Source organism: Semicossyphus pulcher, unplaced genomic scaffold, assembly GCF_022749685.1.
Source record: "Semicossyphus pulcher isolate SPU_LCO1_2020_fin unplaced genomic scaffold, fSemPul1.0.p SCAF_25, whole genome shotgun sequence".
Classification (NCBI taxonomy): Eukaryota; Metazoa; Chordata; class Actinopteri; order Labriformes; family Labridae; genus Semicossyphus; species Semicossyphus pulcher.
The window spans coordinates 10,513,967-10,527,714 of record NW_027211699.1 but is presented as its reverse complement, the minus strand read 5'-3'; the positions used below and the strand labels follow the sequence as shown (position 1 = coordinate 10,527,714).

General features: G+C 47.4%; 1 protein-coding gene across 2 annotated transcripts; it reads left to right on the top strand.

Moving 5' to 3' along the window:
* Positions 1 to 509: 509 nt before the first annotated feature.
* Positions 510 to 12,261, top strand: foxk2b (forkhead box K2b). Of its 2 annotated transcripts, none has more exons than XM_069676137.1 (9): positions 510 to 972; positions 5,297 to 5,491; positions 7,490 to 7,643; positions 7,977 to 8,123; positions 8,241 to 8,434; positions 8,620 to 8,822; positions 8,932 to 9,177; positions 9,293 to 9,493; positions 10,716 to 12,261. In XM_069676137.1, the coding sequence occupies exons 1-9, from the start codon at positions 680 to 682 to the stop codon at positions 10,916 to 10,918; spliced, it is 1,836 nt and encodes a 611-aa protein (XP_069532238.1). In that variant the 5' UTR covers positions 510 to 679; the 3' UTR covers positions 10,919 to 12,261. The 2 variants fall into 2 exon arrangements, with proteins under 2 accessions (XP_069532238.1, XP_069532237.1); XM_069676136.1 differs by having other exon boundaries at positions 8,241 to 8,440.
* The last annotated feature ends 1,487 nt before the right edge of the window (positions 12,262 to 13,748 follow it).

Genomic DNA, 13,748 nt, shown 5'->3' with positions numbered 1-13,748 from the left:
GATGCTGCAAAGAGGGAGCCGTCTAAAACCAGGCATGGATTCTGTAGTGGAGGAGGACGACTAGCATGCAATGTGGATTTGCGCTACAGCGACGTGGAAGCTAAAAGAAGCTAAATCCTGCAAAATCACCTCACACGTTTGGTTGTTTCTTGCTTTAAATACACGATTAGTCGGTGATATTGACGCATGATTAAAGATAATCGATAATCTTTCGGTGTAGTGATAATGGTGAGTGATTGCACGTGTAGACCGGCTGATCCACTCCTTTCCTGTGTAGTGTAAAACTCCACTTCTTTCTTTTCACCAGGCAGCATATGCGCGTATTGCTACTCACCAACCGACCTTGAAACTGTCCTCGGATTAATTCTCGAGTGTGATTGGTCGCAGTGGAGGAGCTGCATCCGCTTGCTGGGTTCTGATTGGCTGAGCACGCTGTCAGTAAAGTGATATCCGCCTCCTGCTCAGTTTGGTTGGATCTCTCCGCTACCCTTTCTCTCGGCGGTGGGTCGGAGCCGCTGTCCCTGGCCTCGCATGTTCCCCTCTAAATTCCTGTTTTGAATTTGATGCCCCTCTCTTAGATTTGCTCCATTTTCACGCCTCTTAAAGGCTTCAGTCGGGCGTCCGTACACCGGTGTTTTATTTGCCCCCGTATTTGTCGTTTGGAGACTTTAACCCGAACATGGCCGTGGTGAGCGGATCGTCTGGGCCGGTTGCCCGGCTCGAGGGCCGTGAATTCGAATACATGATGAAAAAGCGCTCGGTGACCATCGGCCGGAACTCGTCTCAGGGCTCCGTGGACGTCAGCATGGGCCACTCCAGCTTCATCTCGCGGAGGCATCTGGAGATATTCACCGCCAGCGACGACGGCACCGGCAGCGGAGATTTCTACCTGAGGTGCCTCGGTAAAAACGGGGTGTTTGTAGACGGAGTGTTCCTCCGACGGGGCGCCCCTCCTCTGCAGCTCCCACGAATGTAAGTGAACATGTGGATGCTAGCACTCGTAGCCGAACAGCTAACGTTAATAACATTGGCTTTATATTGGCCAGCAGTATTGAGAGGACCACGTGTTTAGCATGTTAGCAAGAAGTCCGCATCCTGTTTCCAATGCCATTTTCTTTGTTGATATTTTTGTTAGCATCAGGGTCAATTAGCCGCCTGCCTTCATTCCACATTCCCTCCTGTGGTTAACCTAGCGTTAGCCGCATACCACAGGGTCTGTGCTGGAGATGCCTATCTAAACCAAGCTAGCTTACAGCTATAGGAACGCTTTTAATAATATCGATTAGTTGTAGTTTTTCTATCACGTGGACTCTCTAAAGTCAGAAAATGTGTATTTAGTAAAACTTTAAACATCCTTTATTGTTGTCATGCAAACATGTTAGCAAGCAGCTAGTTAGCTGTAGCTTCTCTGTAGTTGTGAATGGAGCTCCTCTCGACCCCTAAACGTAAACAAACCAGTCCGTCCCCGCCCTGCCGGCTCACAACAGCACAGCCTGCGGGACCTTTGGTCTCTATTCAAACCAGCCGAAGGCATGCTGGTTAGTGTTTTTCACCAGTAATCTCCCAGCATTAAAAATTAAACAGGGACTTGAGCTTTCTAGTTAACTTGAAACTTAAATAAGAAGTTTTGTGATGGAGGTTCAGCACTAACCCTAACCCTAACCCTTCTGTGCAATGTGTCTGACTTATAGTGTTGCCATTGTTTAACTTGTAGTGTTGTTGATAATGTGTTGCTTTGTAAACAAACATTTAACACACAGGAAGCTGTAGCCCTGATGATCTGAAATGTATTTTATTAATGTGTTGTAAAGCTTCAGCGTTTGTTTTCTGGAAATGTCTGCATCCCGGTTCGAAAGTAAATAATGTTTTAGTGTCTCATTAAATGCAGATAAAGATTAAAACAAAAGAAAAAAATAAGCTAGCTTCTGCTTGTTATGTGGCAGCACTGAAATATCAACGTCATCAACAGAAAACTAGTCACCGACTAATTAGATAATCTGTTTTGAAAGATTTTTGTAGTGGCTGCATTACTTTCACTAAAGTACATTGTAATGTAGACGAACCTACCCGCCTGCCTCTGCCAACACAGGCCCGACTCTGCTCTCAGCTATTGTGCAATGCCTCAATGTGAAACCATTTTTTTTTCTCTGTGCACAAAGGAAAACTTGTTTTGACTTGATGCAATTTCTGCAACACCAACTTATCTAAGTATTTTCTGCAGCTGTACTTTTTTTGTGACTGTTAAATGAATTTCTGCCCCGCTGTTAGCCACACCATACACATACTAGGGCATTTAATTACACAGCCACCACGACGAACAAGGACAGAGTGGTTTCAGGTTCATTTATTGATCTGGTCGGCTGCCAATGAAGAGCTTTTAATCAGCGGCAGTCTTTACATACACCTATATAAGTAAGATACCACCTAGCATGGGCGCGCATGCTTTACAGTAATCCTGAAGCTGTAGAGGACACTTAGACGACCCTAAATATCCGGGATAAGGCGGGTGCAGCTCAAGATTGACAGCATGAGAGAACTCGCAGGGCTGCGGCCCAGGGGACGACTCGCTTGTATTCCAGGGATTCCTCTTTGGTGATGTAAACACGCCGAGCAGAAAGAAACAGCCTTCCCTTCTCCTCTTTGCTCTCCCTCCCCTGCCTCCCCTCCTTGTCCTCTCCCACACCCCTCAAATCTCTCTCCAACTCGGTGCCCTTCCTGTCTTGCCGTCTTCTTTTGTTGACATTCTGTTTTTTTGCAGGGCGGGTGGGGGGTGACGATCAAGTGAGAGTTTTCAGGCCAACAAGCTTTATTTGTTGTCGTCCTCACGGCTCAGCAGCGAAGCAACTGTGTGTTGTTGTTTTTGGAGCTCGGGCGTCTTTGTTCATACAGGAGAGCAATAAAGAGGCGCTAATGAATGAACACTTCAAGGGGTATTTTTAACACTGATACCGTTTTTGAATAATTGAGACTCAATCGGACAATTAAAAACGACTATAAACCAAAGAGAGCTGTGTTGCATGTCGTGCTGAAACGTTACGTCGACTGAGCTTTTGTTTTACAGTGGGGCGAGCTTTAAGCAGATATTTCCTCGTTTTTCAAACAGCATTTGTCCGAAAAGTTTTGTCCTTGTTTTGGTTAAACTTTATTAAATGTCAAACAAAAAATGCAACATTTAATATCTTTCAATGCGTAAATCTCTTTGCATTTCGGCCTGTCGGTTAATTGATTTATCGACTGAATATGTTATAAATAATTGATTTAACAGCCAGTAAATTCATAAATAATAAAAGGGTAGGGCTGCACGATTATGGCCAAAATGATCATCACGATTGTTTAATAATTTTAGGAACATTTTTTATTGTATTTTCACATTTAAATAAACAGAGCGACACTTTCAGTTTGACCATCAAACTAAGACTTAAAATCAGGTTCTTTACCTGAATGTGGTGCATCATGGGTAATGTCAGTGTGTCTTTGGGAGTTGGGTGGACAGGGTGTCTCTTCACACACTCATCATGCTGCACTTGACAAGTTAGTCGTGTTGCTTTTTTTACGCAGGTTTCATGACCTCTTAGTTGATTAGTTTTTTGCTGAAAGCTGCTGTGAGGAACTTTAGGTTTGTGTTGATGTTGGCGCCCCCTGTGGACAAACGTACCTCTTCTCTCTTCGCTGATTTGGTCCTGTTCATGCTTAAGTGGTGCTTTACAACAATAAATCTCCTCCTGCTTTCTTTAACCGACACATGTATCACTCACTTTAAATATTTGCCCTGAAAAATGTAAACAAACAGCGTGCAGTTAATCACTGCGTCTGACACCCGCCCCCCTCCGCCAGCGGTTTCAGGCATTAAAAATAACTATATAGAAATAATCAATCTTCAACAGGAGCTTTAACATCACTCGCCCGAAACCTGAAGCGCCTCCAAACAGACGATGACGAGCCGTTTCAGGGGGCCGGCATTAAAAACGCGACTGAGCGTTCGTCGCCTTCATCACACGTTTGCACCAACAACACTCCAAAGACGTAACAGATCCGTTTGAGCTCGCAATGAAAAACAAAAAGAGGCATTCTCGAGCACAGCTAGGCATTCTCTTCCCGGCTTCGACTGCTGCTGTAAACACGACAACCACAGACACGTTCAGTCAACATGGTCAGTCGTTGAACCGAAACACTGGTCTCTGTTGTTCCTCTTCCACTCTAAACTGCCGCTGCGAGGTCGGCGCTCATCACATGACATGCCAGCTCCCCCAAAAGTGAAGCCCTAACCTCTCCGTCGCCCCCTGGGGGAGGGGCTGTGAGCGCCTGATTTGATATGCAGCGGACGGGCGGAGCGTTTTAAACGTCGGTATCATCGTCAGTCATGTTTATTTAATCATGGGAAGACAATCTTGATCGGGATTATATGGTATCACTTCTGTTCAATCTGAGTGAACATTTCCCGCCTGCTGTATGCGCTCCCCGTTGTTACATTTTGACTTATATTTCTATGTGAACGAACAGCGCGCTCACTGACAGCGCGGCGAACAGGAGCAGGAGAGAACATAAAGGGACGGGTTTAGATATTTTATTATTTATAGACATCATCGTCCCCACTCTGTCAGTTACACACAGCAGCGCTCTGATGTTATTTAAGGATCTCCTGCAGCTCTGTCACATCCAGAGAGTAGTCTGCACCCTTCCTGAGAGGGTGCTCAGAGGGCACCCGCATAACGAAAGCGTCTCCCCTCTTCGCCTGCCCGGCTCCCCGAAGTGTTTCCGTCTCCTCCTGGGAGCGCCGACGCTGATTTGAGATGTAGGTGTCGGGGAAACGGTTCTCTCAGCTGATGCCAGCTCTGTCAGGGTGCCGTGCCCGGCCAATGAGAGTGCGGCTCTTTCTCCAGGGCGTCAGACTGTGAGCTTCAACATCTGACGCTCATTCAGAAGAACTCCTCTTATCTGTTGGATGTTTCATCTTTGGTGCTGCAGAGATTTATGATGTCACTGTTTTTATCTAATCCAAAAATCCATCGATCATTACTTTTAATGATCGTCCCTGAAGCTCGCTCAGTTTCTGTTGGCAGCATCCTCACATTCCTCACTCTGTGTTGTTGGTTGTTGTAGTTCTTTAATTCTGCTGCATCACCAGTAGAAGGCAATGATGGATGGCAGGTCATTGATATCGGTCAATTAAGGCATTGAATTACAATATCAGCATCAACTGCAAATTAGCAGTTCTACCACAGCAGAAGATGTCGACGTGTCGCTGATTTGATCTGCCTTTTATAAAACCTGTGTGTGTGTGTGTCTTGTTTTGCAGGTGCACGTTCAGGTTCCCCAGCACAAACATCAAGATCACGTTCACGGCCCTGTCCAGTGGGAAGAAGGTGAAGCGCGAAGCTCCAGAGTCCCCAGTGAAACCAGTACAGCCGCAGATCTCCCCCCTGACCATCAACATTCCAGACAACATCGCTCACCTCATGAGCCCCCTGCCATCGCCTACTGGCACCATCAGGTACGAAATGTCTTCAGTAGGTTAAAGCAGGCAGGAAGTGACTTTCAACCCAAAAAGCTGTCATGTACTCCTGGTGGCATTTTTCAATTCATTGAAAACTCAGGTCAAAAGTAGTATTTTTATTTTCTTCTTTTAAAAGGTCACGACAGGCTCAGATTGTTATTCTAAGTGTGTGACAACATGGCAGAAAGGATCCCTACAGAGATAGACCTTTTTGTTACAGAGGAAGATGATTGTTTTAACCACACACAGACGTTACATCGCTCTCTGCACACACACCAGACTCCATTCATAAAAACACTGATTTTACCTCACAGAACACAGGAGCTGCTGGTCTACTTCTGGATCAATTAGGTCAGTTTTCTGTGTTATTAAAAGTTATACAAATATAATATAAACAGAAAGTGACATAATAATGGAAACAAACTCAGCAGAGTCGTAGAGGCAGTGTTAGAACAGTAACTCCTGTGTTCTGCAAGGCTAAATTACCATTTTTCTGAATGGAGTCTGGTGGCTTTGAAGAAAACGATGTAACAGCTGTTTCAGGTTTTAAAAATGCATCTTCCTCTTAAATAAAAAGTTCTTTCTCTGTAGGGATCCTTTCTGTAATGTCAGACATTCAAAGCCACCAGACTCCATTCAGTAAAACAGTAATTTTACCTCACAGAACATGGGAGTTGCCCGTCTACCGCTGCCTCTATGGTAGAGTTTGTGTATTTAATTGTATGATACAGAAATATTGTCATTGATCCAAAACAACCATTTAAAACACCAAAGTTTCAAATTACCACAAATAAAACTAACAGATGGAGACAGCAGTAGAGCAGCAGCTCCAAAGGGAAAAATACTGATTTTCTAAATGGAGTCTGGTGTGTCTGCAGAGAGCGATGTAACGTCTGTCTGTGGTTAAAACAATCATCTTCCTCTGTAACAAAAAGGTCTATCTCTGTAGGGATCCTTTCTGTCATGTTGTCACACACTTAGAATAACAATCTGAGCCTGTCAGTGGAAACAACAAGAACTGTTAGTGGACGATGGAGGGATTCTGCAAGTTCTTTCACAGGAAAAAGGAACGTGTTGGCTAACGTTAGGTCTTCTTGCCATCCGCTCTGTAACAGACCCTCGATCAGTGCACCGTAGTAAGAAAAGTCACTCCCCCTCCTCTCCGAGTTGACCTTGAGCGATCAGCTGACCTTGACGTGGCCTCTGCCCGGTGATCAGCTTAGGCTTAGTTCAGTGACTGCAGGGCTCAGAGAGGGAGCATCTCAGACACTTAGATCCTCTCAGCCTCTGATCTCGGCCAGATGGCTTCAGACCAACCAGGTCCTCCTGTCGCTCACATTTAAAGGTTTAATGTCGATACATGTCAACAGTGAAGGCGTATGAAGAGGCGGCAGGTGAGACAACCTGAGCTCGTCTCCAAAGTCCCCCGGGGATGGACATTAGACATGGAAATGATCCTTGACATTACGCCTGCTTGTTCGCTCCATTAAACAGATAATTAGCCGTCATTAAGCTTTGAATGTGTGGCTGCTTTCGGCCTCGTCGTGGCTCCTACAGTCGCCGCAGTGTTTCCACAATATTTGCATAGATGTGGGCCAAAGTGAGCCACTGCAGCACAGACTGCGGATGAGCCGAGCCAGGACAGAACTGAGCCCTTCTGGGAAACTCTGAGCTAGTTATCGCTCAGGTTTAGACCCTTAATATACTTTAGACTGTAAAGACTTCTTATTTAATCCATAGAAGTGTGTAAAGTTGACTGTATTTCGCACAGAGGATTATTACCGTCACACAACGAGCTTATGTTTGCTGGATCGCAGAGAGCAGGGTCAGCAGGTGAAGGACGAGCTTTAGCTCTCCTTATTATATGCTCTTAAAACATGCAATAATGAACCGTTAAAACAATGTGCAGGATCCTCGCTAGCTGAAATAATCTGTTGCTGCAGCCTTCATGCACACATGTATATTTACATTAAGTCTGGTTGTCCGTCCCTGCAGTGCTGCTAACTCGTGCCCCTCCAGCCCGCGGGGCGCCGGCTCCTCAGGCTACAGGATGGGCGGCCGCATGGTCAGCTCTGCAGAGCTGCAGCTCATCAACGACAACTCGCAGCCCGAGAACGACAAAGACGCCTCCGGAGGGGACAGTCCCAAGGTGAGAGGAGAGCCGCTCGTCAGCCGACCTTTATTTATTTATCTCACTGTAGAGGTGATGCAGTTCACCTGTGTCTCTGCCCTCTAACACACACACACACACACACACACACACACACACAGGGCACTCTGTTGTTTAAATCCTTCTCACAGTGTTTGTAATTGTGGCTGAAACTGAAACAGTTTTTTTCTCGCTGCTCGTGCAAAGTGGTTATTCAATGCGGCCAAACGTACCGATGCTAAGGGATCAGCTGCACATCTGACAGACGAGAGGACAGTTCTCCGAGTGTTCACAGAGTGATCCATAAATCTGCATGTCTCCTCTGCTCCACAGGACGACTCCAAACCTCCGTACTCCTATGCACAGCTGATCGTCCAGGCCATAACTCTGGCCACGGACAAGCAGCTCACACTAAACGGAATCTACAATCACATCACAAAGAATTACCCCTACTACAGGACCGCAGACAAGGGCTGGCAGGTGAGTCTGTGAGAGGACGCGGTGACGATGGAGACGGAGCTCGATGCAGAGTTTACCTGGAAACAGTCACAAATGACCTTTTAAAACATTCATGCTCGTCTTTCTCCTCTGCGGCAGAACTCGATCCGTCACAACCTGTCGCTGAACCGTTACTTCATCAAAGTGGCGCGGTCGCAGGAGGAGCCGGGGAAAGGCTCGTTCTGGAGGATAGACCCGTCCTCGGAGGGAAAGCTCATCGAGCAGGCCTTCAGGAAACGAAGGCCCCGGGGCGTCCCCTGCTTCAGGACCCCACACGGACCCCTCTCCTCCAGGTCCAGGTTTACCCCCGTTCATCTCCACTTATTAAAGAGACAGTTGAAACACTTGACATTTCAACATCCAACAGTGGATGACATGCACCTTGTGCTTTGTGCACGTTATCTTTAGCAACCATAACCACCTCTTCTATTCAGCATTTATCATCCTGATTAACCTGTCTCCTCTGTCCGACCCTCAGGAGTGCCCCGGCGTCTCCCAATCACTCGGGCGTCCTCTCCGCTCACTCCAGCGGCGTCCAGACCCCCGACAGCCTGTCCCGAGAGGGCTCCCCGGTCCCCCTGGAGCTGGACACCTCCTCTGCTCCCGCTCCGGCCGCCACCCCGGCGGTTCAGCCCAAACTGGCAGTCATCCAGGAAGCACGCTTTGCACAAAACACACCAGGTATACGACACATTTAGATTTCACTTTGCCCTTTATTTATCGTCTGAACGCTGTTAAACCTCCGTGTTACCTGTCTCTGAATATCGTCCCTCCTCTGTGTGTGTCCCAGGCTCGCCTGTCAACAACCAGCCGGTACTCATAGCAGTCCAGCGTCAGTTACCTCAAACCATGAAGCCGGTGACCTACACCATGGCCTCTCCAGTGAGCACCAGCACCTCCCAGCCGGCCATCCAGACGGTCCACGTCCTGCAGCAGATCCCTGCCGGGTCCCTCAGCCCCGCCGTCATCGCCCAGTCGGCCACCATCATTAACAAGAGCGAGCTGCAGGAGAACGGGGAGCACGCAGAGGTCAAAGGTGAGAGGGAAACCCTGCAGGTTTGATATTTGCTCACATGTTCCTTAGAGGATGAGCGACGCCACGTTTTTCTTCTGACCCCTGACCCTCGTCCCCGTCTGTGTCGTCCTCTCAGTCAAAGTGGAGACGGTCCCCACCATCACCTCTATAGGCGGCTCCAGTCGTATCATCCAGAGCACCCAGTCGGCCGCCCCCCTGCAGACCGTCACCATCGTGCAGCAGGCCCCCCTCGGTCAGCACCAGCTGCCCATCAAGGCCATCACACAGAACGGCACCCACAGCATCACCACTGCCATCCAGGGATCCGCCAGCTCCGGTGAGGAACATGTCCGATTAATATCTGTCATTTTTAAAATGATTGGAGGCAGTAAATGATCTTCTCCTTGTATTGTAATACAAATACACACAGGTGACACACGAGGATACGTCTGTCTAAGCTGTCTTAGCACGCCAGTAAATGTTTTAATGCAAACAGAACACCGTAAAAATGTTGCTCGAGAGACGAAGACGACACGTTTGTGATCGTTTTTTTTAAACTTTATTTTCCTCTTTAAAACAGAGCGAGCAGCAGAGTCCTTCCCGTCCTTCCTGTCACTCACTGTGCTGTAAATGTTTTATCCTTCCTCCTCATCATCTGACAGACTCTGAGCTGCTCGCGTGCTTTGGTTCCACGTGCACGTATTAGTGCTGATCGTTTACCTTCTTCCTCCGGATGCTCCGCATGCCGGCCTTTTTCCTTTTTCCTGTCTTTCTCTGCTCAGTTTTACTTGTTCTCTCTCTCTCTCTTCTTATTCTAAAACCTGACAGCACTCCGGTCTTCACCGTGCTGCCTCAGCGACCAGTAAACGTGACGTGTGGCGTTTGAGTGAACGGGAAAAAAAACGGTGCTTCAGTGCACAGACAACCAGATAAATAATGAATGTGTGCAAGCTTCTGATTGAGACCTCCGTTTATTTGTCGTTTTACGGTTAAATGCATTCCGGTCGCAAAGAACATTCTGAGCACGTGCAGTAAGCTAGTTTTAGCGGCGCTAGTAACGATAGTAGCTAATTAGTCAGTTTATTTATAGCTAACTGACAACTTGGAATAAGAGCTAGCAGCTAGCATACTTCATCAAATTCAAACAAACGTCGTCCACCAGTGTTGCAGCTGTTTTTTACACATCTACACTTAAAACAAGAGTTTTTTTAAAGTTTTGTTTTCAGATACAAAATGGATTAAAAATAAGTTTCTCTGAAAAATAATCGGGTACGATCCACTTTAAATATATTTAGTTAAACATCACAAGAGATTAAAGAGTAAGCCTTCACTTTGGAGAAGCTGCAGCTTCTTACATTCAGAGATGACTCAAACAGCTGCAGCTGTCCGTCGAGCGACTGATGAACGAGTTTAAACTTCCGTCAGAAACGTTTGCGTGAGGGCTGAGGACCCCAAACACTCTGAATCAGACGTCTTCATCGTCTCACTTGAACCAGTTTGAACCGCTCTGACATCACCTGTTGACCCCGCCTCCTTTTCTTCTCTCTCCTCCTGTTCAGCTGCAGTCGTGGCGAGCCCCCTCCACCTGCTGGCGGCCCACGCCTCCGCCTCGGCCTCCCTCCCCACCAAACGACAGAACGGGGACCAGGCGGCCAGCGAACAGCCGGACGCCAAGCGCAGCAAATCGGAGGCCGACGCGGCGGCCCCGCCTGCAGACTCAGACTCGTCGGCAGCTAACGACCCGGGCAGCCACCTCAACTAGTCTGTACAACCCACACACACCACACGACCCCCCCCACCCACCACCACGTCCTCCTCCTCCTCCACGGTTTCTCTCTCTCGTCCCTGTCGTTCGTTTTGTTTCTCCTCCTTCTACCACTGACTCCCGAGGTGCCAAACGGAGACTTTTCATTTCTCTTCTGTTCTCGAGCGTCTAAAGGATAAAAACAGAGTCCTCCCCTTTAAGACTGGAATGTGGGTTGAGAACAAAATAAAGAACTCAAAGGTGTCCCCTGTGAGCCACTGAAACAGGAGAGTGACTAAAACCAAGACCACAGGAAGCCTTAACAACTTTAACCCTTAAAAGAGCTGACCTTTGACCTCAAGCGGCGCAGCGGGGCGCCTCTGCTCGGGCCGGACGCCTTCGTTCTGTCGCCTCTACCTCAGAGCAGATCGGAGACGCCGGCAGCCAGCGGAGAACATCCTCTCCCCCACGCCTCGTCGGGACGGCTCTGGACCAACCGAGCGAGACGAGCATCAACGGTTAGAAAACAAAATTGAGAAAGGGATCAACTCGGAGCCAATATTCCTGAAACTCTGGCAGCTAGCCTCTCACAATACTGACCTTCCTTTATCGCAGCTGTACGTAGATATGCAGTATTTTGTTGTTCAGATGTGGAGCATAGGATTTTTTTTAATGTATTTTCACTTATCTAGATAATTTAATGAAAGGAAGCGTACAAACGAAGCGGTCGAAGACATTTCGGTAACTAAGTTAGACTTTTTTTATGTGGACTTCCTTCTTTCCGTTCGGTGACACAGTGTTCTAGTTTTTACGTAACCTTTGTTTCTTTCCCCCTCGTTCTGACATATCCGTATGAAATCGCTTAGTTATACCTACATATTTTAATACTTGCACAGATAACCGATATAAGCATATGAAATCTCCATGTGTAGTTCCAGATGTTGACCTTGCATGTATCCGACAACAAGAGGAGTTGTAAACTGTAAAATTGAACAGAGGAAAAAAAGACCTGCTTTGTCCAAACCAGACCTGCACTTGATTAAATGTTTGTGTTTTCATCTCCCTCCTCCTCCTCCTTCTTTTTCTTCTTCTTCTGTTTTTGTTTCCCTCCCTCCTCCTCCTCCTCCTCCTCCTCCTCCTCCTCCTCCTCCTCGCCCCCCCCCCCTCCGGCTGTGTTGACGTTGTGGTGTTGGCAGACCCCCCTCACCTCCCGTTTTGCTTGATTATTTTACTCTGTTCTGGCGACCCGGCGAGTCTGTTTCTGATTGTACACGTACCAACAATAGTTAAAGAAAAAAATTGATGTTTGTTCTGCTTCAGTGGAGAAATGCTTTTTTTTAAATAAATTAATTTAAAGCCCTTTTTCTGCCTCGGATTCATTTTAACACCTGAGTGACGCAGTCCCCCTCCTCGCCACAGGGGGGCAGCAGAGGAGTGTGCTACAGCCTGTGTGATGGTTGGACAAGAGCCAGATTAACTTTATCCTTTCACACAACATGGCTGCATCCAGACATGAGAGGGCAGGTACACGTCAGTCAGGAGCATTTTAATACTTCTTATAAAAATCACACATTTAAATTTACCTCGGGATCAATAAAGTCCATCCATCTATCTATTTCAAAAAATCTATCCAAAGTGTCTCACTTTTTGTCCACCTTAGATATTCACCTGAGAGACAAGCAGAATGACATGTTGATTTAAGTGACCCGTCGAGGCATGGACTCCACTCGACCTCTCTTTCAGCGGTGGTCAGGGGTCAGCGTGGGCACCCTGACCGCTCTGCAGCTACGCAGCCTCACACAACAGACTGTGCTGCTCTGTGTGTTCTGACACCTTTCTATCAGAACCAGCATGAACTCGTTCAGCAGTTTGAGCTTCAGTAGCTCTTCTGTTGGATCGGACCACACGAGCATCAATGAGCCTGTCGCCGGTTCACCAGTTTTCCTTCCTTGGAGCCCCTTTGGTCGTCCTGACCTCTGCAGACCGGGAACGCCCACAAGAGCTGCAGGTTTGAGACGCTCTGACCCAGTCGACTAGCCGTCACTATTTGGTCCTTGTCAAAGTCGGCCATTTTCGTTTGTGATGTTTAAGATTTAGTAGCTTCTAGCTTTGATGTTGCAGCTCCAAGATGACTGACAACTGCTCCGTGTCCACGTCGCCATGAAACACGCAGAGGCCAGTGTTCGTTTTGTCCATTCTGAGCTGCTGTTGAAAGAAAGCGGTGCAACATGGCGGACGCCATCGACCTGCTGCCTGCGTGGATGTAAAGAGCTCATTATAAGGTAACACAAAGGCGGGAAAACATCATTGTAAGTTACTATAAAAGCATTGAAACATATGGTGAATATTATATCGTTTAGGACCATTTATCCATCTGAACGCTGGTCCTTTAAATGAGGAGTAACGAGGAGAAAATCAAGTATACAAGCACAGGAAGAACAAAGATCAAAGTCATAAAAACAGCATTCAGGAGGATATTATTGCTGCCATGATGCTCCTGCAGTGACGGATCAGGCCAGCAGGGGGCGCTGCCGTCTCGTGTGAAACCTCTGCTTGGTGATGCTCTCATTGTTTCTCCGCCTCGATGTTGCTCTGAAGTGTTTCTGGATAAACAGACGCCCGACGATGCAGAACCTATTATCCAGTTGGCGCCCCGTCGAGCTCCAACATTCCTCCTTTGTTTTTGAGGAGCTAAAAAAAGCCGGCGTGTCGGAGGTGTTTCCTCACTCGGAGCTGCAGATGTGCAACAACACAGTCAGTAAATAAGTGTCTGCTGAGTTTCATTCTGACATCCCAAACTAATGAAGCCTGAGAGCCGAGCTTTCGTTTGCTTTTTTACTGTGTTTGA

Coding starts and splice junctions, on each gene's coding strand:
- foxk2b (XM_069676136.1), top strand. CDS start 680: ATGGCCGTGGTGAGCGGATCGTCTGGGCCGGTTGCCCGGCTCGAGGGC. Junction 5,492..7,489: donor TCGCCTACTGGCACCATCAG/GTACGAAATGTC, acceptor CCGTCCCTGCAG/TGCTGCTAACTCGTGCCCCT. Junction 8,441..8,619: donor CCCCTCTCCTCCAGGTCCAG/GTTTACCCCCGT, acceptor TCCGACCCTCAG/GAGTGCCCCGGCGTCTCCCA.